General features: G+C 48.7%; 1 protein-coding gene across 4 annotated transcripts in view; it reads left to right on the top strand.

Annotated features, from left to right (window-relative positions):
* vps13c (vacuolar protein sorting 13 homolog C) overlaps window positions 1–27,578 on the top strand; it is a 339,816-nt gene that overhangs the window by 304,789 nt on the left and 7,449 nt on the right. For 3 of the 4 annotated variants that reach the window (XM_078200207.1, XM_078200204.1, XM_078200205.1), the window contains 4 exons: window positions 3,111–3,156; window positions 6,977–7,100; window positions 8,781–8,895; window positions 24,374–24,465. In XM_078200207.1, coding sequence (XP_078056333.1) covers window positions 3,111–3,156; window positions 6,977–7,100; window positions 8,781–8,895; window positions 24,374–24,465 — 377 coding nt within the window. Of the gene's footprint in view, window positions 1–3,110; window positions 3,157–6,976; window positions 7,101–8,780; window positions 8,896–20,226; window positions 20,290–24,373; window positions 24,466–27,578 lie in introns of those variants that run through there. The other variant, XM_078200206.1, reaches the window with a different exon arrangement.

Genomic DNA, 27,578 nt, shown 5'->3' with positions numbered 1-27,578 from the left:
CCTATCCAGCCCCCGCATTATCTTATAAGTCTCCATAAGATCCCCCCTCATCCTTCTAAACTCCAACGAGTACAAACCCAATCTCCTCAGCCTCTCCTCATAATCCAAACCCCTCATCTCCGGTATCAACCTGGTGAACCTTCTCTGCACTCCCTCCAATGCCAATATATCCTTCCTCATATAAGGGGACCAATACTGCACACAGTATTCCAGCTGCGGCCTCACCAATGCCCTGTACAGGTGCATCAAGACATCCCTGCTTTTATATTCTATCCCCCTCGCGATATAGGCCAACATCCCATTTGCCTTCTTGATCACCTGTTGTACCTGCAGACTGGGCTTTTGCGTCTCATGCACAAGGACCCCCAGGTCCCTTTGCACGGTAGCATGTTTTAATTTGTTTCCATTGAGATAGTAATCCCATTTGTTATTATTTCCTCCAAAGTGTATAACCTCGCATTTATCAACGTTATACTCCATTTGCCATATCCTCGCCCATTCACTCAGCCTGTCCAAATCTCTCTGCAGATCTTCTCCGTCCTCCACACGATTCACTTTTCCACTTATCTTTGTGTCGTCTGCAAACTTCGTTACCCTACACTCCGTCCCCACCATCATCTCCTTTACAACCTCCCTTTCTCTAAGATAGATCTTCGTTCAATGGCTGTCTTCCAAATCTCTCCTAAGACTCCTTTTCCAGAATTTTGACCCAGCGACAGTTAAGAATCGGTGATCTTGCTGCAAGTCAGGATAGTGTTTGGCTTGGAGAGGAATTTGTAGGTAGTGTCCATAGGCATTGTGGTTACCGTCACCACATGGACTGCAGCGGTTCAAGAGGGCAGCTCACCGCCACCTTAAGGACAACTGGGGATGGACAATAAATACAGGCCTAGCCAGTGATGCCTGCATCCTATGAATTAAATTAAAAAAGAATCATCCGGACACTCCTGAAGAAACTGGCAATGTATTGCTGGCTCTCATTTGAGTGGTTTATAAGTTCATTAAAAAAGACTATATAAATCTTCTACTTTATAACGTTCTTGAAACTGTTCTGGATCTTTACAAAGATTGAATACGGTTATGTACAACCATGACAAACTGACTCAAAAATGAAAGTTAAAAAGCAGAATCCAGCATTGTACTACCTTGCTTGTTGTCCCAATGTCGCACAAAATTAAAGCATTGCTTTTCCTAACGTCTTGCTGCCTCGCTGGTAATTTGCTACGACGTTTATCAATGACATTATCCACTACCTCCACCTTCTGGCGATGTTGTAAACTACATGACTTTCCGCGCATGTTGAACATCTATCTCTGCACAGAGAAAGAAACACTGCTACATAATACCAATGAGGCAGGAATGACAGATTCTGGGTTAGTTTTATCAATTTTAGTTAAATGTATTTCTGTATTCTTGTTACACTGTAAGTGCCACAGCACTGAAACAGTACCAGCGCTCACTTCCACCCTGTAACCTGGACTAGTGTCCTTTTCTGAAGATATTTTTAATGGTGCAGTGTCACCCTAATTGATTTTACCTTCTCCCTGCCATGTGAAAGGTCAGTCACACCTTGGTGCTATTTTCCTATGTTTGGAAATCCCTGCCTCATAATCTGTTCTAACACCGTCAGATCCTGCGTTTCGCTCATGTTTTCAATCAGTAATTCAAGATATTTGAGGAAATTTCTCCCTGAGTGCAGCTGAGCCTTTAGCAGCACAAATGATCTTAGTCAGACCCAAGAGAGCAGTGCATCTAAATACATGATGGTGACCTGGAATGTAGATGTAAATCTGACCCATGGTCATGCTTCATAATAAATAGAGGTTGCACCAGTCTGTGTTGGTGTTTCACTTCCACACAAGTAAATAGTCTCAATTACCTGTCCTAATATCCTGCCACCTCTTCAATCACAGTTGTTTCTGTCTTACCCACTAATCTTTTGAGTCAATTCCGCAGTCCCTCAGCTCTGCACGGAGAGGTTTCTCCTGTTCTTTGTTCACAATCTCATACGTTTAATCTTGCATCACTCGTTCTAGACCCTGGAAACAGTCTACTTCGATCTAAAACAAAAATCAAAATGCGATTCATGCTAGAATTATTCAGTAGGTCGGTCATCATCTGTGGAGAGAGAAAGTGTGAAGATTTCAGGTCATTGACCCTTTCATCGGCATAGCCTGTCCTGCTCCGTACCGTTTGTCATTTTAAACATTCATCGGAATAATGTGCAGGGGGACGGGGTAAAGGCAGGGGAATGGGCACCAAGTCATAAAGCTCGTTTAGAAAGCTGGTACAGACAGGATGGGCCAAATGGCCTACTTCTGCACTGTTGCGATTCCCATCATATTCCCATAACCTGCTTTGTTCTAATGTAAAGCAACCATACTTTGAGTCAAAGTGAAACCAAGTATGGTATAAAAATGGGCAAATCTTCCTGCCAAGATCTGTGGTCTGGAGCTTCCAACTTCAGACTGATATGCACTCTACCTGATGCCACAATAAAACATTTGACTAACTGCTAGCTTTGGCAGTGTGTTTTCCTGAGTTCTTTATGATCTAAATTTATAAGAAATCTTGGTTCAAAGCTCAAGATAATGGATTTGAAACTCTAATTTCAAATACACTTTTTTTTAAAAAATGCTCACTTCCATTAGTTCCCCTTGTGCCAAACTCTAGCTATCGTTTGGAACAGCAGGCAGCATTAGATTTTATTGTGTTGTGTGACAAGGGCACTAGTTTCACTTTGTCGCTTCTCCCAAATTATTCTCCATGTGTGAACTCGTGACCAGTTTCCAGGAGCTTGCTGCTGCTGCTGATCTGGACTGCCAGCAGGTCACGGGTGAAAGCAGCCTGTCCTCTCTGACAGTCACCTCCCTGCGGTGGAAAGCACTGTGCAGGATTATCAGCAGAGCGGCACAAGCACACTGCTCCCATAGAGATCTTCAAATCAAAGTTATTTAACATTTTTGTCATGAAACTTTGTTTTCAGGATGTTTAGTACAGTTCTTACTGTATGGATGTAATGTTTCATTTTGTCCCAGTATAATTCAGTTGAATTATATATTCTATAATGTGAAAACATTTACAAAAGTATTCATCTTGTATCTTTTTAGGGTGTGGTTGGAGGATTTACAGGAATAGTTACAAAACCAGTCGAAGGTACAGTATCTAAACATTTGTGTTGGAACAATTGTATAATGTATTCCACTATATAGAAACATAGAAAATAGGAACAGGAAGAGGCCATTCAACCCGTCGAACCTGCTACGCCATTCATTATGATCATAGCTGATCATCCAACTAAATAGCCTGATGATGCATTTCCCCCATGTCCTTTGCTTCTCTTTAGCCCCGAGAGCTATATTTAACCCTTCCTTTAAAAGATACAATCTTTTGGCCTCAACTGCTTTCTGTGGTAGCGAATTCCACAGGCTCACCACCCTCTGAGTGAAGAAATTTCTCCTTTTCGCTGTCATAAATGGTTCACTCGATATCCTGACTGTGACCCCTGGTTCTGGATTCCCCCTGCCATTGGGAACATCCTTCCTGCATCTATCCTGTCTAGTCCTGTTAGAATCTTGAAGTTTATTTATTAGTCACAAGTAAGGCTTACATTAACACTGCAATGAAGTTACTGTGAAATTCCCCTAGTCGCCACAGTCCAGCGCCTGTTTGGATCAATGCACCTAACCAGCACGCCTTTCAGAATGTGGGAGGAAACCGGAGCACCCGGAGGAAACCCACGCAGACACGGGCAGAATGTGCAAACTCCACACAGACAGTGACCCAAGCCGGGAATCGAACCCAGGTCCCTGGCGCTGTGAAGCAGCAGTGCTAACCACTGTGCTACCGTGCTGCCCAATCTCATAAGTTTCTGTGAGATTCCCCCCTCATTCTTCTAAACTCCAGCGAATACAAGCCATGCTGACTCAATCTCTCCTCATACGTCAGTCCTGCCATCCCAGGTAAACCTTTGCTCTCTCTCCAAAGCAAGAACATCTTTCTGCAGATAAGGAGACCAAAACGTCACACAATTTTCCAAGTGTGGCTTCACCAACGCCATGTATAATTGCATCATGACATTCCTGCTACTATACTTGAATCCTCTCGCTATGAAGGCCAACATACCATTTGCCGCCTTTACTGCCTGCTGCGCCTGCTGCACTTGCACACTTACTTTCAGTGACTGGTATACGAGAGCACCCAGTTCTGATTGCACATTCTCCTCTCTCAATCTATAGTCATTCAGATAGTGATCTGCCTTCCTATTTTTGCTACCAATGTGGATAACCTCACTTGGGATGGCTCAGTGGTTAGCACTGCTGCCTCATAGTGCCAGGGACCCAGGTTCGGTTCCCAGCTTGGGTCACTGTCTGTGTGAAATTTGCATGTTCTCCCTGTGTCTGCACAGGTTTCCTCCGGGTGCTCCGGTTTCTCCCACAGTCTGAAAGACGTGCTGGTTAGGTGCATTAGCCATGCTAAATTCTCTCTCAGTGTACCCGAACAGGCGCCGGAGTGTGGCGACTGGAGGATTTTCACAGTAACTTCATTGCAGTGTTAATGTAAGCCTACTTGTGACACTAATAAGTAAACTTAAAATTTAAATGAGATGTAGTAATTAATGTACGCATTTTTCTTCCGGTCGGGATCTAACTGGGTATTAATATTCGATGGGATAATGCCTGCCATTTGGAAAAAGACGCTTTTATTCCTGGTCTTTGTTTGCTCTCTTCCAACCTGTTTTCTATCTATCTCAATACACTACCCCAAATCCCATGTGTTTTAATTTTACACACGAACCTCTTATGTGGAGCTTTGTTGAAAGCCTTTCCAAATAAACCACATCCATTGGCTCCCCATGATCAAACTTGTTACATCCTCGAATTCCTGTAGATTTGTCAAGCATGATTCCCTTTCATAAATCCATGCTAACTCGGTCCGATCCTGTCACAGTTTTCCAAGTGTTTTGCTATAAAGTCTTTGATAATAGATTCTAGTATTTTCCCTACTACCCGTGTCAGACTGACTGGTCTATAATTCCCTGTTTTCTCTCTACCTCCCTTTTTAAATAGTGGGGTTACATTAGCTACCCTCCAGTCTGTTGGAACTGTTGCAGAGTCTGTAGAATCTGGGAAGATGGCCACCAATGCAGCCACTATTTATAGGGTCAATTTCTTAAGTACTCTCAAATAAATTATCAGGCCCTTGGGATAATTGCCCTAACACCGTTTTCCCACTAATACTGATTTCCTTCAGTTCCTCTTATTAAACCCTGTGTTCCCCAACATTTCTGGTATGTCATTTGTGTCCTCCTTTGTGAAGACAGAGCCAAAGTATGAATTTAGTTGGCCAGCCATTTCTTTGTTCCCCATTATAAATTCCCCTGTTTCCGACTGTAAGGGACCTACACCAATCTTTTTCCCTTCACATACTTATAGGAACTTTTACAGTCAGTTTTTATGTTCCCCACAAACTGACTCTCTTATTCTATTTTCCCCTTCTTAATGACTGTAGTTATTTTGCTGTTCTGGTCATATGTTGGAAGCAGCATCGTGCATTATCCCTGCCTTATTTTAGCTGGGTAAGAAGTCTCACAACACCAGGTTAAAGTCCAACAGGTTTATTTGGTAGCACAAGCCACAAGCTTTCAGAGCGCTGCTCCTTCATCAGGTGAGTGAGAGATCTGTTCACAAACAGGGCATGTAAAGACAAAAACTCAATTTACAAAATAATGGTTGGAATGCGAGTCTTTACAGGTAATCAAGTCTTAAAGGTACAGACAATGTGAGTGGAGAGACGGGTTAAGCACAGGTATTGTCTCTCGCCAGGACAGTTAGTGAGACTCTGCAAGCCCAGGCAAGGCGTGGGGGTTACAGATAGTGTGACATGAACCCAAGATCCCGGTTGAGGCCATCCTCGTGTGCGGAACTTGGCTATCCCAGTTTCTGCTCAGCGATTCTGCGTTGTCGTGTGTCGTGAAGGCCGCCTTGGAGAACGCTTACCCAAAGATCAGAGGCTGAATGCCCGTGACTGTCCATCCCTTTGACTTATTGGTTAAAAACTATATTTCACAAGTTCAACCAGTGCAAAATCAAATGAAGTCTGGCCCCGACTTGGCCCTCCCCAGAAGCTGCATCAACTGGTCCCTCCCGAGGCTCCCCCCGAACCTGGGCCCACGCCCATCTGGATCTCCCCAGGCTCCCGCCCTGACCTGGTCCTCCCCGACCTGGCACCCCTGGGAGCTGCTGAAACCCTGGCTCACCCCAGGCCCCTCCCCCGACATATCTTTGCCTCCTTCCGCCCAGCAGCTCTCGGCTCACTCACCGATGCTGTCTTCACTGCTCCTCCAATCAGAGACCTTTTCTCTCTCTCAAATGCAGGAGACAAACAGCTTGTGATTGGTGGGTCCTCCATTGAAACTTCTTTGATAGGAATTTTGGAAACTGGCTCCGGGGCCACTTAGAGAAGCTTCACAGACTGCACCTGGCCTGCAGGCCACATGTTGGACACGTCTGGTCTAAATACTTGATGGTTCTCTCACTAAAAGTTCCTTTCCTGATTGGGAAGAATCTGAGCTGTATTTGATACTGTCTTTAATACCAATCTTTTCACATGATGTCATTATGTCCATTTTGTTTTTAATTCTTTGGTACATTTTAAGTTGTGCTCTATCCAAGCGAGAAAATATGGGGGCAAAATCACTGCTGCGAAATGAATGAGAAACCTAGAGCTCAAATGTGTGCTTGATTAGTCATAAAGCTGGGGACGGAGCATATTGTAAACCTATAATATAAGGTTAGTCAGGTGCATGAATATCAGGGTATTCTGATGTGTATTTTGTGTTAAACAGGAACATTGCTGGTATACAGGAAGGAGTAATGTCTAATTCCAGTCAGCAGCCGATGGCTATATCAGTTTGACTATGCCCCAAGAATTGAATGACTATTTGGAAGTAACGATGTACCATTTCCCACATCAGGTGCTAAAAAGGAAGGTGCGGCTGGGTTCTTTAAAGGAGTGGGAAAAGGTCTGGTTGGTGTCGTTGCCCGTCCAACGGGTGGGATCATCGACATGGCGAGCAGCACTTTGCAAGGAATTAAAAAGTAAGTTCTTCTGAACCAGCAGAATTCACCTGAATCTCCTCCCGGTGACTGAATCATAGAATCCCTACAGTACAGAAGGAGGCCAGTCGGCCCATCGAGTCTGTCCCAACCACAATCCCACCCAGGCCCTCTCCCCATAACCCTCATTTACCTTGCTAGTCCCCCTGACTTTTCGATAACAGTCCAATTCTCTTTTGTATGACTTAATTACCTACCTCTACCACATTCTAGGGTCAATTTAGCCTGCCCAATGTACCTAACCCACACATCTTTGGAGTGTGGGGGGGAAACCGGAGCACCCGGAGGAAACCCACGCAGACATGGGGAGAACGTGTAGACTCTGCACCAAGGCCGGAATTGAACCCGGGTCCCTGGCGCTGAGAGGCAGCAGTGCTAACCACTGTGCCACCTGTCTGCTGTGGAGAAACCTCAGAGATTTATAGAGACTGCTTTTACTGTGAACCACTGGCAAGATAACAGGAATCTTAAAGTATTTTCAATTGTGTCAGCGTGAGTTTTAATGGAACTGGACTTCTTGTGAAACAGGTATTCAAACATTTATTTTAAAAGAACATAATTATTACATTTCACCCACAATGATCCAGGTGCATTCAAGAGGGACACTACATGGAATAGGAAACATCTTAAATTCTGATTGAGTAATTTATACCCCATAAAATACACAGACTTACTTGCCTTACGTTTAATTGTTTTCACTTTGGGATTGAAGCTTGTTTTTGGCCATTACCCTTGCGCAGCTGGTGATGAGCTGCCATCTTGAACGTTTTCCCACAGTGCGGTTTGGGAGGGGAATTCCAGCGATTTGTCCTAGCCAAGTCAAAGCAAGGGAGATATCTTTCGCAATCAGGATGCTGATTCACTTGGTGGCTGGTGATGCATGTTACTGAGTACCACGCCCCACAGCAGGTCACCAGATTCCTGGAGCAGGAGGTTCACCCTCTCCTGATCCGTTACGCCAGTCAACTGGAGGTGAAGGTTGAGTTGGAGCTGTGAGAAACTCGAGTCGAAAATCCATCAGATTCCTGTTATCTTGCCAGTGGTTCACAGTAAAAGCAGTCTCTATAAATCTCTGAGGTTTCTCCACAGCAGACAGGTGGCACAGTGGTTAGCACTGCTGCCTCTCAGCGCCAGGGACCCGGGTTCAATTCCGGCCTTGGTGCAGAGTCTACACGTTCTCCCCATGTCTGCGTGGGTTTCCTCCGGGTGCTCCGGTTTCCCCCCCACACTCCAAAGATGTGTGGGTTAGGTACATTGGGCAGGCTAAATTGACCCTAGAATGTGGTAGATCAGGATTCCGGATGTCTCAGATTCCTACTTGGAGCACTGTGTGTCTGCGAGTGTGTGTGAGATTCGTGCCTTAGATCTGAAGACACATTCTGTTCGATTGAAAATCAGTTTATTGCCTATGGTACACTCTTGTACTTCAAGGCATTAGAGGGGTTTGGGAAGCCTTGGTGAGTTGCTACACTCACAGATGGTACATACTGTTGACACACAGCCGCCAGAGGAGCAAGTGAATGGATGTCTAAGATTAGAGATGATGTGCTAATCGAGTGGGCTTTTAATGGACTTGCTCCATTGCTGAAGTCCTAGCTTTGAAAACAATAATCACTAGTGATGTAACCACCCATCATTTATTGCAATACCTGATTCTTCTAGGGTAGCAGAATCAACTGAAGATGTAAATAAACTCCGCCCACCCCGGTGTATCCGTGAAGATGGAATCATTAGGCCTTACGATCGTGTTGAATCTGAGGGATGCCACTTGTTTGAGGTACAATCTGTTGCTATTATTTAGAAACTGGAAAATAAGTAACAACACCTGTATTGATTGCAAAGCTGTGTTTGTCGCGTCCCCGATCGCTGGGCTGTGTTTGTCGCGTCCCCGATCGCTGGGCTGCGTTTGTCGCATCCCCGATCGCTGGGCTGCGTTTGTCGCGTCCCCGCTCGCTGGGCTGCGTTTGTCGGGTCCCCGCTCGCTGGGCTGCGTTTGTCCGTCCCCGATCGCTGGGCTGCGTTTGTTCGTCCCCGATCGCTGGGCTGCGTTTGTTCGTCCCCGATCGCTGGGCTGCGTTTGTTCGTCCCCGATCGCTGGGCTGCGTTTGTTCGTCCCCGATCGCTGGGCTGCGTTTGTTCGTCCCCGATCGCTGGGCTGCGTTTGTTCGTCCCCGATCGCTGGGCTGCGTTTGTTCGTCCCCGATCGCTGGGCTGCGTTTGTTCGTCCCCGATCGCTGGGCTGCGTTTGTTCGTCCCCGATCGCTGGGCTGCGTTTGTTCGTCCCCGATCGCTGGGCTGCGTTTGTTCGTCCCCGATCGCTGGGCTGCGTTTGTTCGTCCCCGATCGCTGGGCTGCGTTTGTTCGTCCCCGATCGCTGGGCTGCGTTTGTTCGTCCCCGATCGCTGGGCTGCGTTTGTTCGTCCCCGATCGCTGGGCTGCGTTTGTTCGTCCCCGATCGCTGGGCTGCGTTTGTTCGTCCCCGATCGCTGGGCTGCGTTTGTTCGTCCCCGATCGCTGGGCTGCGTTTGTTCGTCCCCGATCGCTGGGCTGCGTTTGTTCGTCCCCGATCGCTGGGCTGCGCCGGTCGCGTCCCCGCTCGCCGGGCTGCGCCGGTCGCGTCCCCGCTCGCCGGGCTGCGCCGGTCGCGTCCCCGCTCGCCGGGCTGCGCCGGTCGCGTCCCCGCTCGCCGGGCTGCGCCGGTCGCGTCCCCGCTCGCCGGGCTGCGCCGGTCGCGTCCCCGCTCGCCGGGCTGCGCCGGTCGCGTCCCCGCTCGCCGGGCTGCGCCGGTCGCGTCCCCGCTCGCCGGGCTGCGCCGGTCGCCTCCCCGCTCGCCTCCCCGGGCTGCGCCGGTCGCCTCCCCGCTCGCCGGGCTGCGCCGGTCGCCTCCCCGCTCGCCGGGCTGCGCCGGTCGCCTCCTCGCTCGCCGGGCTGCGTTTGCCGCGTCCCCGCTCGCCGGGCTGCGCCGGTCGCGTCCCCGCTCGCCGGGCTGCGCCGGTCGCGTCCCCGCTCGCCGGGCTGCGCCGGTCGCGTCCCCGCTCGCCGGGCTGCGCCGGTCGCGTCCCCGCTCGCCGGGCTGCGCCGGTCGCGTCCCCGCTCGCCGGGCTGCGCCGGTCGCGTCCCCGCTCGCCGGGCTGCGCCGGTCGCGTCCCCGCTCGCCGGGCTGCGCCGGTCGCGTCCCCGCTCGCCGGGCTGCGCCGGTCGCGTCCCCGCTCGCCGGGCTGCGCCGGTCGCCTCCCCGCTCGCCGGGCTGCGCCGGTCGCCTCCCCGCTCGCCGGGCTGCGCCGGTCGCCTCCCCGCTCGCCGGGCTGCGCCGGTCGCGTCCCCGCTCGCCGGGCTGCGCCGGTCGCCTCCCCGCTCGCCGGGCTGCGCCGGTCGCCTCCCCGCTCGCCGGGCTGCGCCGGTCGCGTCCCCGCTCGCCGGGCTGCGCCGGTCGCGTCCCCGCTCGCCGGGCTGCGCCGGTCGCCTCCCCGCTCGCCGGGCTGCGCCGGTCGCCTCCCCGCTCGCCTCCCCGGGCTGCGCCGGTCGCCTCCCCGCTCGCCGGGCTGCGCCGGTCGCCTCCCCGCTCGCCGGGCTGCGCCGGTCGCCTCCTCGCTCGCCGGGCTGCGTTTGCCGCGTCCCCGCTCGCCGGGCTGCGCCGGTCGCGTCCCCGCTCGCCGGGCTGCGCCGGTCGCGTCCCCGCTCGCCGGGCTGCGCCGGTCGCGTCCCCGCTCGCCGGGCTGCGCCGGTCGCGTCCCCGCTCGCCGGGCTGCGCCGGTCGCCTCCCCGCTCGCCGGGCTGCGCCGGTCGCGTCCCCGCTCGCCGGGCTGCGCCGGTCGCCTCCCCGCTCGCCGGGCTGCGCCGGTCGCCTCCCCGCTCGCCGGGCTGCGCCGGTCGCCTCCCCGCTCGCCGGGCTGCGCCGGTCGCCTCCCCGCTCGCCGGGCTGCGCCGGTCGCCTCCCCGCTCGCCGGGCTGCGCCGGTCGCCTCCCCGCTCGCCGGGCTGCGCCGGTCGCCTCCCCGCTCGCCGGGCTGCGCCGGTCGCCTCCCCGCTCGCCGGGCTGCGCCGGTCGCCTCCCCGCTCGCCGGGCTGCGCCGGTCGCCTCCCGCTCGCCGGGCTGCGCCGGTCGCCTCCCCGCTCGCCGGGCTGCGCCGGTCGCCTCCCCGCTCGCCGGGCTGCGCCGGTCGCCTCCCCGCTCGCCGGGCTGCGCCGGTCGCCTCCCCGCTCGCCGGGCTGCGCCGGTCGCCTCCCCGCTCGCCGGGCTGCGCCGGTCGCCTCCCCGCTCGCCGGGCTGCGCCGGTCGCCTCCCCGCTCGCCGGGCTGCGCCGGTCGCCTCCCCGCTCGCCGGGCTGCGCCGGTCGCCTCCCCGCCCGCCGGGCTGCGCCGGTCGCCTCCCCGCCCGCCGGGCTGCGCCGGTCGCCTCCCCGCCCGCCGGGCTGCGCCGGTCGCCTCCCCGCTCGCCGGGCTGCGCCGGTCGCCTCCCCGCTCGCCGGGCTGCGCCGGTCGCCTCCCCGCTCGCCGGGCTGCGCCGGTCGCCTCCCCGCTCGCCGGGCTGCGCCGGTCGCCTCCCCGCTCGCCGGGCTGCGCCGGTCGCCTCCCCGCTCGCCGGGCTGCGCCGGTCGCCTCCCCGCTCGCCGGGCTGCGCCGGTCGCCTCCCCGCTCGCCGGGCTGCGCCGGTCGCCTCCCCGCTCGCCGGGCTGCGCCGGTCGCCTCCCCGCTCGCCGGGCTGCGCCGGTCGCCTCCCCGCTCGCCGGGCTGCGCCGGTCGCCTCCCCGCTCGCCGGGCTGCGCCGGTCGCCTCCCCGCTCGCCGGGCTGCGCCGGTCGCCTCCCCGCTCGCCGGGCTGCGCCGGTCGCCTCCCCGCTCGCCGGGCTGCGCCGGTCGCCTCCCCGCTCGCCGGGCTGCGCCGGTCGCCTCCCCGCTCGCCGGGCTGCGCCGGTCGCCTCCCCGCTCGCCGGGCTGCGCCGGTCGCCTCCCCGCTCGCCGGGCTGCGCCGGTCGCCTCCCCGCTCGCCGGGCTGCGCCGGTCGCCTCCCCGCTCGCCGGGCTGCGCCGGTCGCCTCCCCGCTCGCCGGGCTGCGCCGGTCGCCTCGCCGGGCTGCGCCGGTCGCCTCCCCGCTCGCCGGGCTGCGTTTTGTTCTTTGCGTTATATTTGACAATGCTGTAGTAAACTTTTGCTGTATGACGTGGGGCATAAACACAGTGTTTATATACACTCTACATTCTTCCCTTCCAAGTCTGAAGTCTTTTTTGTCAAGGTTGTGATGCAGGAGCCATCGCTGTACCATCCATCACGCTTCAATATCTCCTGCTCATACTGAATATTGACTGCAGCTCCTAGAATAACAACTCCATCCTGACAGTTAACAGAACTTATAGACCTTTTATTGGTGTTCTGGTGGCTGATTAATCTTTCATACCACAAATCCATAATGAAAAGCTTCTCTTTGAAAATCTTTATTGCTTTAGGCTGCTGTGCCTTCACTTGAATGTGATCTAGTCAAGTTACCTGATGTGCAACTTATCTTGGAATGAAGATAGGTTGCACACATTTGGCTTTCATTTGCTGAATTTAGAGAGTGGTGATAGTCATAGAGTTTTACAGCACAGAAAGAGGCCCTTCAGCCCATTATGTCTGCACTGGCCATCAAGCACTTATCTATTCTAATCCCATTATCCAGCACTTGGTCCATAGCCTAGTATGCGATGGCATTTCACGTACTTATCTCAATACTTCCCACCTCTACTTCCAGGCAGTGAGTACCAGATTTCCATCACCCTCTGGGTGGAAAAGTTTTTCCTCAATTCCCTGTAAATCTCCTACCCGTTACCTTAAATCTATGCCCCCTGGTTATTGACCCCTCTACTAAGAGGAACTGTTTCTTCCTCTCAAGTCCTTTATAATTGTGTACATCTCAATCAGGTCCCCCCTCAGCCTTCTCTGCTCTAAGGAAAAGAACCCCAGCCTAACCGGCTGGGACGCTCCAGCCCAGGCAACATCCTGGTGAATCTCCTCTGCACTCTCTCCAGTGCAATCGCATCCTTCCTATAGTGTGGTGACCAGAACTGCGCACACTGTTCTAGCTATGGTCTAACCAGCGTTTTGCACAGCTCCATCGTAACCTCCCTTGCTCTTCAAATCAGAGAATCCCTACAGTGCAGAAGAAGTCCATTTAGCCCATCGAGTCTGCACTGACAACAATACCACCCAGGCTCTATCCTTGTAACTCCACGTAATCCCCCTGGCACTAAGGGGCAATCCCACCCAGACCTGTTCCCCTTAACCCCACGTATTTACCCCGCTAATCCCCCTAACCTACACATCTTGGCACACTAAGGGGCAATTTTAGCATGGCCAATCTGCCTAACCTGCACATCTTGTATTCTATGCCTCAGCTAATAAAGGCAAGTATCCAATGTGCCTTTTCATCCATATTATCTACCTGTTTTGCTGCCTACGTGGATCTATGGACATGGACACCAAGGTCCTTCTGGTCCTCTGAACTTCCTTGCATCCTATCTTGTTGGTCCTCCAAAAATGTATCACCTCACACTTTTCAGGGTTAAATTCTATGTACCACTGTTCTGCTCCTCTGACCATCTCTGAAACCTAAAGCTTTTCTCCTCACTGTTTACCACACCACCAATGTTTATGTCATCTGGGAACCAGTGATCAGACCCCACATTCCCATCTGGATCATCAGTGTACACTACAACAGCAAGGGACCCAGCACCACTGGACACAGGCTTCCAGTCACTGATGATGGTATTGGTTAGGATTGAAACAAATGATCATTTACCTGTGGCGGGGGAATGTATGTGAAATTTTCTTCCCTCAAAAGAATCTGGGGGTGGGAGCAAGTGAAATTTGGAAGATAAAAGCAAAATACGGCAGATGCTGGAATTCAGAAATGAAATCAAAATGCTGGGAAAACTCTTCAGACTTTTCGAAGATGTTGATTTGTTGTTATGTAGCACTCTAGGGAAATCAGGAAATGGGAGGTAAATGGAATGGAAGTACATTACAGCTTTGATCTGATTGAATGATGCAATAGGCTTGAGGGGCCGGATGGCTTACTTGTATTGCGAATGTGTCCTGTTTGCTTTGATTCCTGCAGTACATTGGGTGGACATGTTCAATATTGAGTCTGCACCCGAAGGATGCGCCCCATGTTTTCTCCTCTTACCATCTTCACTTTTCTACATTGAACTTTACCTGCCATAGATCTGCTGTCCTGTTCACTCATAGAAATTGTTCACCTCCTTCAGTAATTCCTCGGCTGCTTTAGTAAACTTCACTTCCACCATCCCCTGGTTTGGCATTATCTGCGAATTTAAACAACTGTCTGAATCCAGATCATTTACACAAACTCCAGACAGTCAGGTCCTGCCACTGACCTTTGAACTACTGTGCTCCATAACACCCTCAGCTATCTCACTGCCCCAGCTAATAACTACTGCTTCCCCTCTACCAACTCCTTGTCCAGGCTTTACTGAAGATACCCACTCACTATCCTAGGCCTGCATCGCAGCTGTTTATGCAGAGCTTTATTGAAGACTATATTTGATATGTTATAAGACAGAGTTTCACCTTCCACTTGTGATGCCATATCCTCAACAAAAACAGAATCTGCCCTTTGTGAAACGATATAAAATGTTTTTGTGCAGATAATCCTCATGTTTCTTAATAATCTAATCCATTACTTCAACAGTTCCTGATCTAAGATTGACGTGTCTGTATTTCATGATCCCATGTCACTTTCTGAATCATTAGCATCTTTGAAACTCTGTGGGACCTCCCCTCTATTTACTGACCCCATCATAGTGGCTTCAAAGTCTGTGGACTTTGCCCCTTCGTCACACTTTGCACAGGGACTTATTGGTATTGAGCCCTTTAAGCTTGTCTAAGATGTCATTGCAAGTGGTATCCAAGTCATTGAGTTTTGGAATCTCCAATGGTGGTTTTCATCTCTGATAACTGCCCACAGAAAGTGACCTTGGATGGAATGCTCAGAAATAGAGGCAGAGTAGAATTGGAAAGTTGCAGAAAGTGTAGGGTCACACTCGCAGACAAAATGCAACAGTCCAGATAACCTGATTGTCTAAGTTGTGTCTGGACTTCTCCACGACAAAGGGAGTGCACGACGAACAATAATTACAGTCTACCACAGAAATGGCAGGAAATGATTTTGCAGATCTGGAGGCTGCAATTACCAAATCATCCATTCTGATTATTGATATGATCCCACTCTTAACCATATCTGAGGAACGTAGATGCAGGAGTAGGCCATTCGGCCCCTCAAGTCTGCTCCATCTCCTGCTCTATTAGGAGGGACCGACCCACCCTCTGTCCACTCTTGTTCACGCAGGGCCCTAACTTCTTTTTCCTTGCATATTCTTGTACAATAGAACCAGATGGGAAATCTTCTGCATTAGTCTTTTCCCATCATTGTCACAAACTCCAAGCGCCAGTTTGTGTGAGCGACATTTCATATACACCTCCTGTCCGTCTGCTGTCCCTGTTGCTGCAGATTGTAATCTGCTCCACAAAAATCAATGGGTCCTCCATTTCCCGAATGTTTGCAAACCTTTAGTGACTTTTCAGTTATCTTTTTAATGCAGGTTTTCATTTTTCTTTCCTTGCATCACAAAACTGTTAAATGTAAAAGCATTTACTCTTTAATCTTTTAACGCAGCAAAATTCTTACATCTCTCCTTTCTCTTTTTCAAACATGCAGCAGGACACGGAATGAGAGATTTGAAATCGGTTTGCTTATACCAACTTGACACTGTATGCTTTTTCTTAAACCTGTTCATTTAACGTCTCAGCATCAAATGTAAATATATTTAAATTTGTAATATACACATTTCTTATCTCTATCATCCAAGTTACAGTAAATAACAGGTACATATGTCATGATGGACAGGTCGTATTTTGAACTGGTTTGTACGTTGATTAAACTTGTACGCATCAAATTGCTCTGCCGCCTCACCAATAAACCTAGTGCTTTAGTGAACATGAACCATACCATGACCTGTAGTTGTCGTCTTGTACCTTTTTAGCTGATTTTATTCCTGCATTTAATCTGATCGTTATGGCAGCAAAAATCGCAAGTGAACAACTTGGTTTAAAGTAAAAAAAATAAATTATATTTTGAAGTCCGACTTGGCTTCCTGAGTGTAAATTTATAATTTGCCTTCTGATGTTTAATGGTTGAATATTTCTTTTAATACGTGCCTGATACAGTAATGTTTACATGAGTTAAAATGGTAAAATTATAACCCCTGTGTCACCTGTCCATTTTTTTCAAGTTTACCGCTATCTTAAGAAGGATAATGACTTATCAATTTGTCGATTTGAAGATGTGTATTTATGGCAGCTTGAATGGAAATACTTGTATTTTTACAAATGTGTGTCCCTGCTGTAATCAAAAACAGTTTCAAACTTTGCCATTGAAATGTGCATTTCTGTTCACATTTTGATGTACCAGTTATATACTTTTCAAAATCTGAATATTAAAAATGTATTGAGCAGAGCCTGCAGGTATATTTTTAGGAAGAAGAGGTAATTGGATTGCACTGTCTTTATTTTGCACGTTCCACCACGTTGAGATCCCTATTCCTCTCAGACGTTTGAATGCAAAGGTGAAAACAATCGGCACGTATCAACGGGGAAGTGTTCAGGTTGTTTCTCCCTGTGTAAAACTGCATGAGTGCACAGGTCTTCCTCATCCCTCTCACCTTCAATTTTTAAAAATCTAGCCTTCGGTTTTGAGATAGGCCAGTGACATGTCATGTCAGTGGCGTCCTCTTGAGTGTTTAGTGTGAGGCATGAGCGATTTTGCTTGTTGCAGGGGGAGGGTCACCAAATTCACTTCACTTAACATCATAGAGTCGTAGAGGTTTACAGCATGGAAACAAGCCCTTCGGCCCAACTTGTCCACGCTGCCTTTTTTTAAAACCACGAAGCTAGTCACAGTTGCCCGTGTTTGGATCCAAATGAGACCAATGGATCTAAACCAGTCTGAGGGCAAATATGTTTAGCTTCATACGTCCCTGGAGTTTATCCAATGATGTCATTTACCTCCACACACACATTGTGTAATTAAATTCTTCTCATTTTTACTTTTTACATCACGTTTTAACAAACATTTAATAAATTTTACGAATTAATTTTGGTAGGAAGAACGTAGGGGGAGAATATGAATAAGCGATACAATTCTGAAAGCTGTACAGAAGCTATGGGCCCTGGGTGTATATGTGCTTTAGTCATTAAAGGACGGGTGGAGAGACCACTTAACGAAGCATACAGTATCCTGGGCTTTATTAATAGGGGCAGAGAGTAAAAGAGTAAGCAGATTATGCTGAATTTATACACAACACTAGTTAGACCTCAGCTAGAATATTGTGTACAGTTCTAGGCACCACACTATAGGAAGGACATGATCGCATTGGAGAGAGCGTAGAAGGGGTTTACAAGAATGGTTTCAGGGATGAGAAACTTCAGTTGTGAAGATAGATTGGAGAGGTTGGGAGTGTTCTGTTTGGAGAGGAGATTTGAGAGAGGTGTTCAAAACCATAAGGGGCTGGACAGAGTAGATAGGGAGAAAGTGTCCCCACTTGTAAAAGGATCAAAAATGAGAAGGGCACAGATTTGAAGTGATTTGCAAAAGAAGTAAATGCGATGTGAGAAAATATTTTTTTTACACAGTGTAAGTAAGTTTATTCATTAGTCACAAGCAGGCTTGCATTAACACTGCAATAAAGTTACTGTGAAAATTCCCTAGTCGCCACACTCTGGCGCCTGTTCAGATACACTGAGGGAAAATTTAGCATGGCCAATGCACCTAACCAGCACGTCTTTCAGACACTGGGAGGAAACCGACACAGGGAAAACGTGCAAACTGCACACAGATAGTGACCCAAGCCGTAAATCGAACCCAGGTCCTTGGTGCTGTGAGGCAGCAGTGCCACGGGTGCTGTGAGGCAGCAGTGCCACCGTGCTGCCCAGTGTGTGGTTCAGGTCTGGAGTGCACTGCCTGGAAGTGTGGTGGAGACAGGTTCAACTGAGGCATTCAAGAGGGCTTTAGGTGATTATTTGAATAGAAACAGTGTGCAGGGGTCTGGGGAAAAGGCAGGGGAATGGCATCTTGTCATAACGTTCATTTGGCGAGTCGTGCAGACATGATGGGCCAAATAACCTCCTCCAGCGCCCTAACTTCTATAATTCTGTGATTTTGATTCCAGAAGGTTTGAATCCCAGTGAATGAATGGAAACTCTCATACCCACCCTGTCAGATTTTAGCTACATCCCTTATCTGATCTAGACTTGCACTGTTGTGTGTGCATTATAAAGTTTAAAATTTATTTATAATTGTCACAAGTCCGCTTACATTAATACTGCAATGAAGTTACTGTGAAAACCGTCTAGTTGCCACACTCCGGCACCTGTTCAGGTACACTGAGGGAGAATTTAGCAAGGCCAGTGCACCTAGCCAGCATGTCTTACTGGCCACACACACAGTTGCTACTACATCTTGCACTAAAATGTGCTATCTTTGGCGTGTGTTTCTTGTGCACATGTACAGTGATCAACATGAACTTTGGAAAAATCGGTGCATCCAGCACATGTAAATAGTAACTCTCAAACTGAGATTTATTCTATTTAAATGAGCGCTAATACCTTGTTCACACTTGCTGCAAATCTGTGGAAGGAAAGAGACAGCGTATCAGGCATGCAAAAATAGATGCAAGTACCTCTCCATGTCACTCAGTCAAGGTCTGTTGTACTTAAACATACCTTGTGAAAAAATGGCACTCCATTCAGTGGCTGTGACTTCAGTGTTTGTCTTGTGTTGTTAAGTCTGCTTCCTCTCTCAGCTCATGATGTCTTTGTCAGGCTGCTCACAACTTTAGCCATCCTATCCTATTATCATCACCATCACAAGAGCTGCCTCCTTTCACCTATGTAACATTGCCTGACTCTGCTTGTGCCCCAATCCATTTGCTGCTGTAACTCATCATGCGTCCATCACCTCCGGATGTAGCTATTGAGTGGTCTCCTGACTGGCTTCCCATCCAACATTTTCCCTCATTTTGTGTTCATCTAGAACTCTGCCTTTATCCAATCCTGCGCCAATTCTCATTACCCATGTCTTTGCTAAATTGCCTCCCAGCCTTCTAACACCTCCTGGCTTCACCCCTCCCCATCTCTGTGATCTCTTGGAGACTGACAACTCCTTTCTCTCAGATCTCTAATTCTGGCCCAAATTTCATCTCTCTCCACCATTGGCAGCTATGCCTTTGGTTTTGTAGACCAAATGTGCTGGAATTACCTCCCTAAAACTCAATCCCCCTCCTCTTTAAGGACGCTCCTCAAAAGATACTTGTTTGACTGAGCTTTTGGTTACCTGCCCTAATGTCTCCTTATATGGGTCACATTTTGCCTTTCCCCTCTTGTGAACATGTTGAGCCAATTTCATTACATTAACTGTGAGCTGTTGTTGGCATCCTCCCCCCCCCACCCCCCCCCCCCCCCCCGTCGACCTCTCATTGGTGGTTATACCATCCATCATCCAGACTGCAAGCTCTGGCACTCCCAGCCCCTCTGCCACTCCACTGAGCTCTCTTCCTCTGTGACCTGCCTTAAAGCTCACTCTTGTGACCAAGGTATTTTGATCACCCTTCCTGATACTTTCCCTTCTATCTCGACATTTACTTTTGCCTGACTGTAGAGTGCCTTGGAATGTTCATAGAAATCATAGAAACCCTACAGTACAGAAAGAGGCCATTCGGTCCATCGAGTCTGCACCGACCACAATCCCACCCAGGCCCTACGCTCTCATATTTATCCACTAATTCCTCTAACCTAAGCATCTCAGGACACTAAGGGCAATTTTTAGCATGGCCAATCAACCTAACCCGCACATCTTTGGACTGTGGGAGGAAACCGGAGCACCCGGAGGAAACCCACGCAGACGCGAGGAGAATGTGCAAACTTCTTAAGAATATAAATGCTAGATGTTGCCTCAGCATCTCTTCCTAGCAGAATGTTTGGAATTGAGTTTCTGTCTTTAATGTCTTGACTGTTCTGTCCTGGTTTCTTTCACTGTCTCTCCTGTGTTTCCCTCCCCAGTCCATGTCATGCCATGGAAAGGAAGAGTAACATGCCAATGAAAGAGGAGCCCGAGTATCTGGATTAATTGAAGATCCCGTCGCAGTGATGGCTGAGCCTGGTTGTTTTAGTTACCTGTGAGGCCGCGTGTTGACGGGAGAAAATGCGACAATTCTCCTTCGGACTATGCGTTGTGTCAGTTTGCTGGCCAGACTCTGCTGACGTCACTTCTAGCTTCCTGATCTCTTGCTCTCCGATTGTTTCATGTGAAACAGACCCAGCAAAATGAATTGTCAGTCCAAAGTTGGAAATCAGATTTTTCCTTCTGTTAACCTATATAGTGCTGCAACTTCCCACAGAGAGACAAACTCAAGTTGAACCTGCATTCTGATTTTTTTCTTCATTCATTCGTGGGACATGGGTGTCACTGGCTGGCCAGCATTTATTGCCCATCCCGAGTTGCCCAAGGGCAGTTAAGTGTCAGCCACATTGCTGTGGTTCTTGAGTCACACGGAGGCCAGACCAGGTAAGGACGGCAGATTTCCTTCCCTAAAGGGACATCAGTGAACCAGATGGGTTTTTCCGACAATCGACAATGGTTTCATGGTCGTCAGTAGATTCTTAATTCCAGAAACTTTTTATTGAATTCAAATTCCACCAGTTGCCGTGGTGGGATTCGAATCTGGGTCCCCAGAGCATTAGCTGAGTTTCTGGATTAATAGTGTCACGATAATACAACGAGGCCATCACTTCACCACTTATTTGTTGTTATTATTGCTTCTGCCCAATCGGAAAGCAACAGGCTGATGTTTTAAAAATTGGCAGAGGAATTCCCAGCATTAAGTATTCTTCAAATATGCCACAGCCAAAATTGACTCTCGCCACTGCTTTTTCCCCAGGCTTGTATGAAAAAGAACAGTTATTCTTGGTTAAATGCTAAAATCAAGTTCATTAAGTGCTCTGTGTACCTTTTGCAACTTTCAAAATACATTTGAGATGAATGAGATTTTCTGAAATGTAATTTGAGCATGTTGATATCTGGAGAACATTTTAAGAAAATGTAAATTCTGGCCTCGACCCTGGGCAATACTGCACAGCGAGCAAATGGCGATGTTTAAGCTTCAGTTTAAAATTGAAGTTTAGAATTGCGAAAGCGATCCATCTGAGCTTGTGCTTGGGCTGCAGAGAAACGTCACATGATGCTTAGACAAAAGCAGCAAACCTGGAACCAGATTCTGCCGTATGTGTTTGCTGTGTCTAAAGTTTTGATTGCGGATTTTAATCCTATTTCAGAGCAGAGTAGATTTGGGTAGCTGCAGTGTGATATTTGAGAATATTGTGTATTCAGATGCTTTCTGCAAATTTCTGGCCAGTTGTGTTCTGACTGTGCAACATTTGTGAACCAATGTGGAATGCATGCTTCTCACAGAATCACAGAATTGTTCCTCCCCTTCCCAGTCTCCACGTGGTGCCTCCTATTGATTGTTTTTTTATATATACTTTCACAGGATGTTGCCATCACTGGCTGGGCCAGCACTTTCATTGTTAATCTCTAATTACCCCTTGAGAAGGTGGTGGTGAAGTGCCACCTTGAGCTACTGCAGCACAGGTTGTGTTGGTGCAACCTCAGTGCTGTTAACTAGTGAGTTGCACGATTTTGACCCAGTGACATTAAAGGAAGTGCAATATATTTCCAAGTCAGGATAAGATTTGTGGTCACTCGACACAAGGTTATAGTCCAACAGGTTTATTTGAAATCACAAGCTTTCGGAGCACTGCTTCTTTGTCAGGTGAAGTGGAGTGAGGTGCTCGGGCACAAAATGTATAGGCGGAGTGACGCTCTTGATTACCTGTTAGTGTCGGACTATCCTCACTCCGCCTATACGTTCTGTGCCCGCCAACCTCACTCCACTTCACCTGATGAAGGAGCAGCGCTCTGAAAGCTTGTGATTTCAAATAAACCTGTTGGACTATAACTTGGTGGCGCGTGACCTGCCATCTTATCCAGCCCAGTCCAACATCGGCATGTTCACATCAAGTCAGGATAGTGTGTGGATTGGAGGGGAACCTGCAGGCACTGGTGTTCCCAATCTGATGCCCTTGTCCTAGATGGAAGAGATTGGGAAGGTGCTGTTGAAGGAGTCTTAGTGAGTTGTTGCAGTGCATCGTGTAGATGGTACACGCTGCTACTACTGTGCGCCAATGGTGGAGGGAGTGGATGTTGGAGGTGGTGAATGGTGTGCCAATCAAGCAGGCTGCTTTGCCCTGGATGGTATCGAGCTTCTTGATCTTTGGAAATGCAGAGTATTCCATCACATGGTAATATCACGGTGCCATAGGGATTAGCACTGCTGCCTCACAGCGCCAGGGACCTGGGTTCGATTCCTGGCTTGGGTCACTGTCTGTGTGGAGTTTGCACATTCTCCCCGTGTCTGCGTGGGTTTCCTCCGGGTACTCCGGTTTCATTCTACAGTCCAAAGATGTGTGAGTTAGGTGGATTGTCCATTAGTGTCAGGGGGATTAGCAGAGTAAATATATGGGGTTACAGGAATAGGGCTTGGGTAGGATCGTTGTCGGTGCAGGCTCGATGGGCCGAATGGTGGCCTCCTGCACTGTAGGGATTCTATGATTCTGTCACCAGACTGGTGATCCAGAGGCCTCGGCTAATGCTCTGGGGTCATGGTTTGAATCCCACGAAGGCAGCTGGAATTTGGTGGAATTTGAATTTAGTTAATACAATCTGGAATTAAGAATCTCGTCTCAGAAATAGTGACCATGAAACCAGTGTCGATTGTTGTAAAACTCATCTGGTTCACTAATGTGCATTAGGGAAGGAAATCTGCCATCCTTACCCGGTCTGACCTACATGTGACTCCGGACCTACAGCAATGTAGTTGACTCTTAAATGTCCTCTGAAATGACCTAGCAAGGCACTCAGTTGAATCAAACTACTACATAGTCTACTAAAAGGAATGAAAATGGACTGATCACCTGACATTGACCGAGGCTAGACGCTGGAAATGACAACAAACAGCCAGCCCAGCCTGTCAACCCTCCGAAAAGACATTGGGGGATTCTGCCAAAATTGGGAGAGCTGCCCCACAGTAAAGCAACAACCTGATATTTAATCATACTTACAGAATCATACCTTTCAAACAATGTCCTGGTGATGTCCTACCCCACCGACAGGACAGACCCACCAGAGGTTGTGGGCAGCACAGTGGTAAACAGTCATGAGGGAGTTCTCAACATCGATTCTGGACCCCATGAAGTCTCATAACGTCAGGTCAGACATGACGAGTAAACCGCCTGCTGATTATAACCTACTGCCCTCCCTCAGCTTTTGCATTAGTACTCCTCAGTGTTGGATACCGCTTCGGGGAGGCACTAAGGAATAGAATGTACTCTGGATGGGGGACTTTAATGTCCCTCGCCAAGAATGACTGTAGCAGCACTGAACTTCAGCGCCAGGAGGTGAGTTACTCGCTGCAGGATTCCCAGCCTCTGAACTGCTCTTGTAGCCACAGTATTTATACAGCTAGTCCAGTTCAGTTTCTGGTCAATGGTAGTCCACAGCGCGGTGGTGGGATTCAGTGATGGTAACACCATTGAATGTCAGGGGGAGATGATTGAATTCTCTCTTGTTGGAGCTGGTCATTGCCTGGTCACTAGTGTGGTACAAATGTTACTTCCCACTGATCAGCTCAAACCTGAATGTTGTCCAGGAGTGTTGCATTTGGACATGGACTGTTTCAGTACCAGAGGAGTCACAAATAGTACTGAACATGGTGCAAGCATCAGCAAACATCCTCACTTCCGACCTTATGATAGGGGGAAAGTCATTGATGCAGCAGCTGAAGATGGTTGGGTCTAGGATACAGGCAGTTGTCAGTGGGGCCTAGTAGAGATGGAGTGCATGCCACTATTATGTGGCTCTGATGGTATGAAACCCTCCACCAAGTTGCTGAAGTAACATTTTAAGGCACTGTTCTTATCCATGTGCCAATCCAAATGCAACACAGTTCAGCTGGTCAGGCCACCAGCTAACAAGCTGACCATTCTGCCAGACGTTTGGTTCTTGTACCTAATGGACATAACGTGTTCATATTTTGTACTTCGATTATACGTTGCTGGAGCAAATAACAACTGCAGTTTAATTTTATTACAGAAATTGGATTTTCAGAAATTTGAAGGTGAAAACTACCGTTTCCATTGTCGTTTATACGAGAAGAAAAGTGCCAACCTGCTCGTCACAAACAGGTAGAGAAACACAATCCTTTTCACTCTATCCAATACATGTCACAATAATCAATTTGATTCAAGTTATACAAAATACTGACTGGTTCTTGGCAGATTCAGTAATCTTTCTTAACCAGGTCAAATAATTCATAATTTGAACAAAACCCAACTACTGTATTATTTTTCTAATGGTGGGAATGTATTACTGCGACATAGTAATTACAGCACAGAAAGTGGCCAGTTGCTCCAACTAATCATTCCTATTGTTTCTGCTGCACACAGGCCTCCTCTCATTTTAATTCATCTAATTGTTTCAACACAGCTTTCCATTCCTTTCTCCCTCGAGTACTAATCTAGCTTCCCCTTCAACGTATCTATGTTATTCATAGAATCCTACAATGCAGAAGTCTGCACCGACCACAATCCCACCCAGAGCCTATCCCCGTAACCCCATGTATTTGCTCTAGCTAGTCCCCCTGACACTAAGGGACAATTTAGCATGGCCAACCCACCCAACCTGCACAGCTGTGGGAGGAAACCGGAGCACCCGGAGGAAACCCACGCAGACACGAGGAGAATGTGCAAACTCCACACAGACAGTGACCCAAGGCCGGAATCGAACCAGGGTCCCTGGTGCTGTGAGGCAGCAGTGCTAACCACTGTGCTACCGTGCCGCCCCTAATTCACTTCAGCCACTCCCTGTGGTAATAATTTCCAAATTCTCGCCACTCTCAGGGTAAAGACATTTCGCCTGAATTCCCGATTGGATTTAATAGTGACTATCTTGTATTTATAATCCCGAGTTCTGGTCTCCCGCATCATTTCTACATTCTAAAGGGATCAAGGGATATGAGGGACGGGGGGGATCAGGATATTGAATTTGATGATCAGCCATGATCAAAATAATGGTAGAGCGGGCTCAAAGGGCCGAATGGCCTATTCCTGCATCCATTTTCTATGTTTCTGTGTTACTCTGTTGAACCCCTTTATAATGTTAAGGACCTCCCTCTCTATCTGGCCACCTCTCGGTCTTCTCAGGTCCAAAGAAAAGAGCCCCATGGGATGCATCGCGCTGTCGGACTTTGCCAGCCATCAAATTCAGATGTTGTACTTTGATAGTTTTAGTGTCAGTGTTAACATCCCTTGCACACCTGTTGTTAACCCCACAGAGAGGATCTGTGTCAAAGTTCTGTCTACTGTTTTTCCATAGAAAGGGATGGGAAAAATTAGGTACTTCAATGCTGTTTTTCCTTTTAAAAGCAATGAGCGTTTTCACAAGAAGTAGGTAAACATCCAAACTGGGAGCAGAAGTAAGTCATTCAGCCTCGTGAGCCTGCTTTGCCTTTTTGTTTGATAAGATTGTGGCCTCAACTCCACTTTCCTGTCCTCCCCCGATACCTTTTGATTCCCTTGTCAATCGCAAACTGGGCCTTAAAAATATTCAATGAGCTTTCCTCCACTGCCAGATGGAAGGAAGGTGTATGTGTTCTGGTACCATGCTGCTTTTAAACAAAAAAGGAAAAATCACAGCCTTAAGAGGCACAGTTAAGGAAGCTCCCAACAAAAAGATTACCCTCGAGGGCAAAACTATGTGGTGGGAAAATGGAATGAATGAAGGTAAACAAGTGGGAGGAGTCTGGTAAACAAAACATTGCTGAGGGATAAGGCTGACATTTAATTCCTGGAACACTTTCTCCTCAAAAGTGGCCAATAAGCCCAGCTCCTGTTCCCTCACTCCCTTTCCTATCAGATTTTAGCAACCCCACTGCCACTGTTCTCAGACCCTCCCAATCGCCTGAATGCCTGAGCATTTCTCAATGCTCACAAATCTTCTGTATTCTCAGTGTTTCATAATTCCAGTCCTGCCTCTAGTGACCCCTAGAAATTCTATCTTCTGGAACCTTCCCTCTTCCCCAAATAATAATTAAAAGAATCCCAAGTCAGATTCTTTTCCTGGCCGAGACCTAAGTGATTCTGTGTGACTACAAGGTTTGAACTTTTTGTAGACCTGAGCATTGAACTGGAAAGGAAGGAGACTGGAGTTGACTAACCAGACACCGGGTGGGGAGTTGTAAGAATGTAAGTTTTTAAAAATAGTGTTTGGGAAATGTGTGTTATTCTGTAAAGAAGGTTCTGTGTGTATGTGTCAGTGATTCAATTAAGCTGAGGAAAGGTTATTGGAGACCATGGTCAGAATTTTACTGGCATTCCCGCCCCGATTTCGGGATGGGCGAGGCTCGCAGAACAGAATTCTCCGTTGGTCTCGCCCCCGAGCGAGGTCGTAAAATCCCGGCTCATTTGTCTAGAAGACTTGAGGGATAAAAGGAGTGAAGGTGCTAAATGCATACATTCATAACGAAGCTCGGGTTGAGTGGGCTTTTAGTAAAATTTAGAAATTTGCATTAGGAGATAGAAACATAGAAAAACTACAGCACAAACAGACCCTTCAGCCCACGAGTTGTGCCGAACACATCCCTACCTTCTAGACCTACCTATAACCCTCTATCCTATTAAGTCCCATGTACTCATCCAGGAGTCTCTTAAAAGACCCTATTGAGTTTGCCTCCACCACCACTGACGGCAGCCGATTCTACTCGCCCACCACCCTCTGTGTGAAAAACTTACCTCTAATATTTCCCCTGTACCTACCCCCCAGCACCTTAAACCGGTGTCCTCTCGTAGCAGACATTTCCACCCTGGGAAAAAGCCTCTGAGAGTCCACCCGATCTATGCCTCTCAACATCTTATACACCTCTATCAGGTCTCCTCTCATCCTTCGTCTCTCCAAGGAGAAAAGACTGAGCTCCCTCAGCCTATCCTCATAAGGCATGCCACTCAATCCAGGCAACATGCTTGTAAATCTCCTCTGCACCCTTTCAATCTTTTCCACATCCTTCCTGTAATGAGGCGACCAGAACTGAGCACAGTACTCCCAAGTGGGGTCTGACGAGGGTCTTGTATAGCTGCATCATTATCCCCAGACTCCTTAACTCAATCCTTCGATTGATAAAGGCCAGCACACCATACGCCTTCTTAACCACCACCTCCACCTGCGGGGCCGATTTTAGAGTCCTATGGACCCGGACCCCAAGGTCCTTCTGATCCTCTACAGTACTAAGAGTCTTTCCTTTATA

The sequence above is a fragment of the Mustelus asterias genome, chromosome 29 (assembly GCF_964213995.1).
Source record: "Mustelus asterias chromosome 29, sMusAst1.hap1.1, whole genome shotgun sequence".
Classification (NCBI taxonomy): Eukaryota; Metazoa; Chordata; class Chondrichthyes; order Carcharhiniformes; family Triakidae; genus Mustelus; species Mustelus asterias.
Note: the sequence above shows the minus strand (reverse complement) of the source record. Positions and strands in the feature narration are given on the sequence as shown.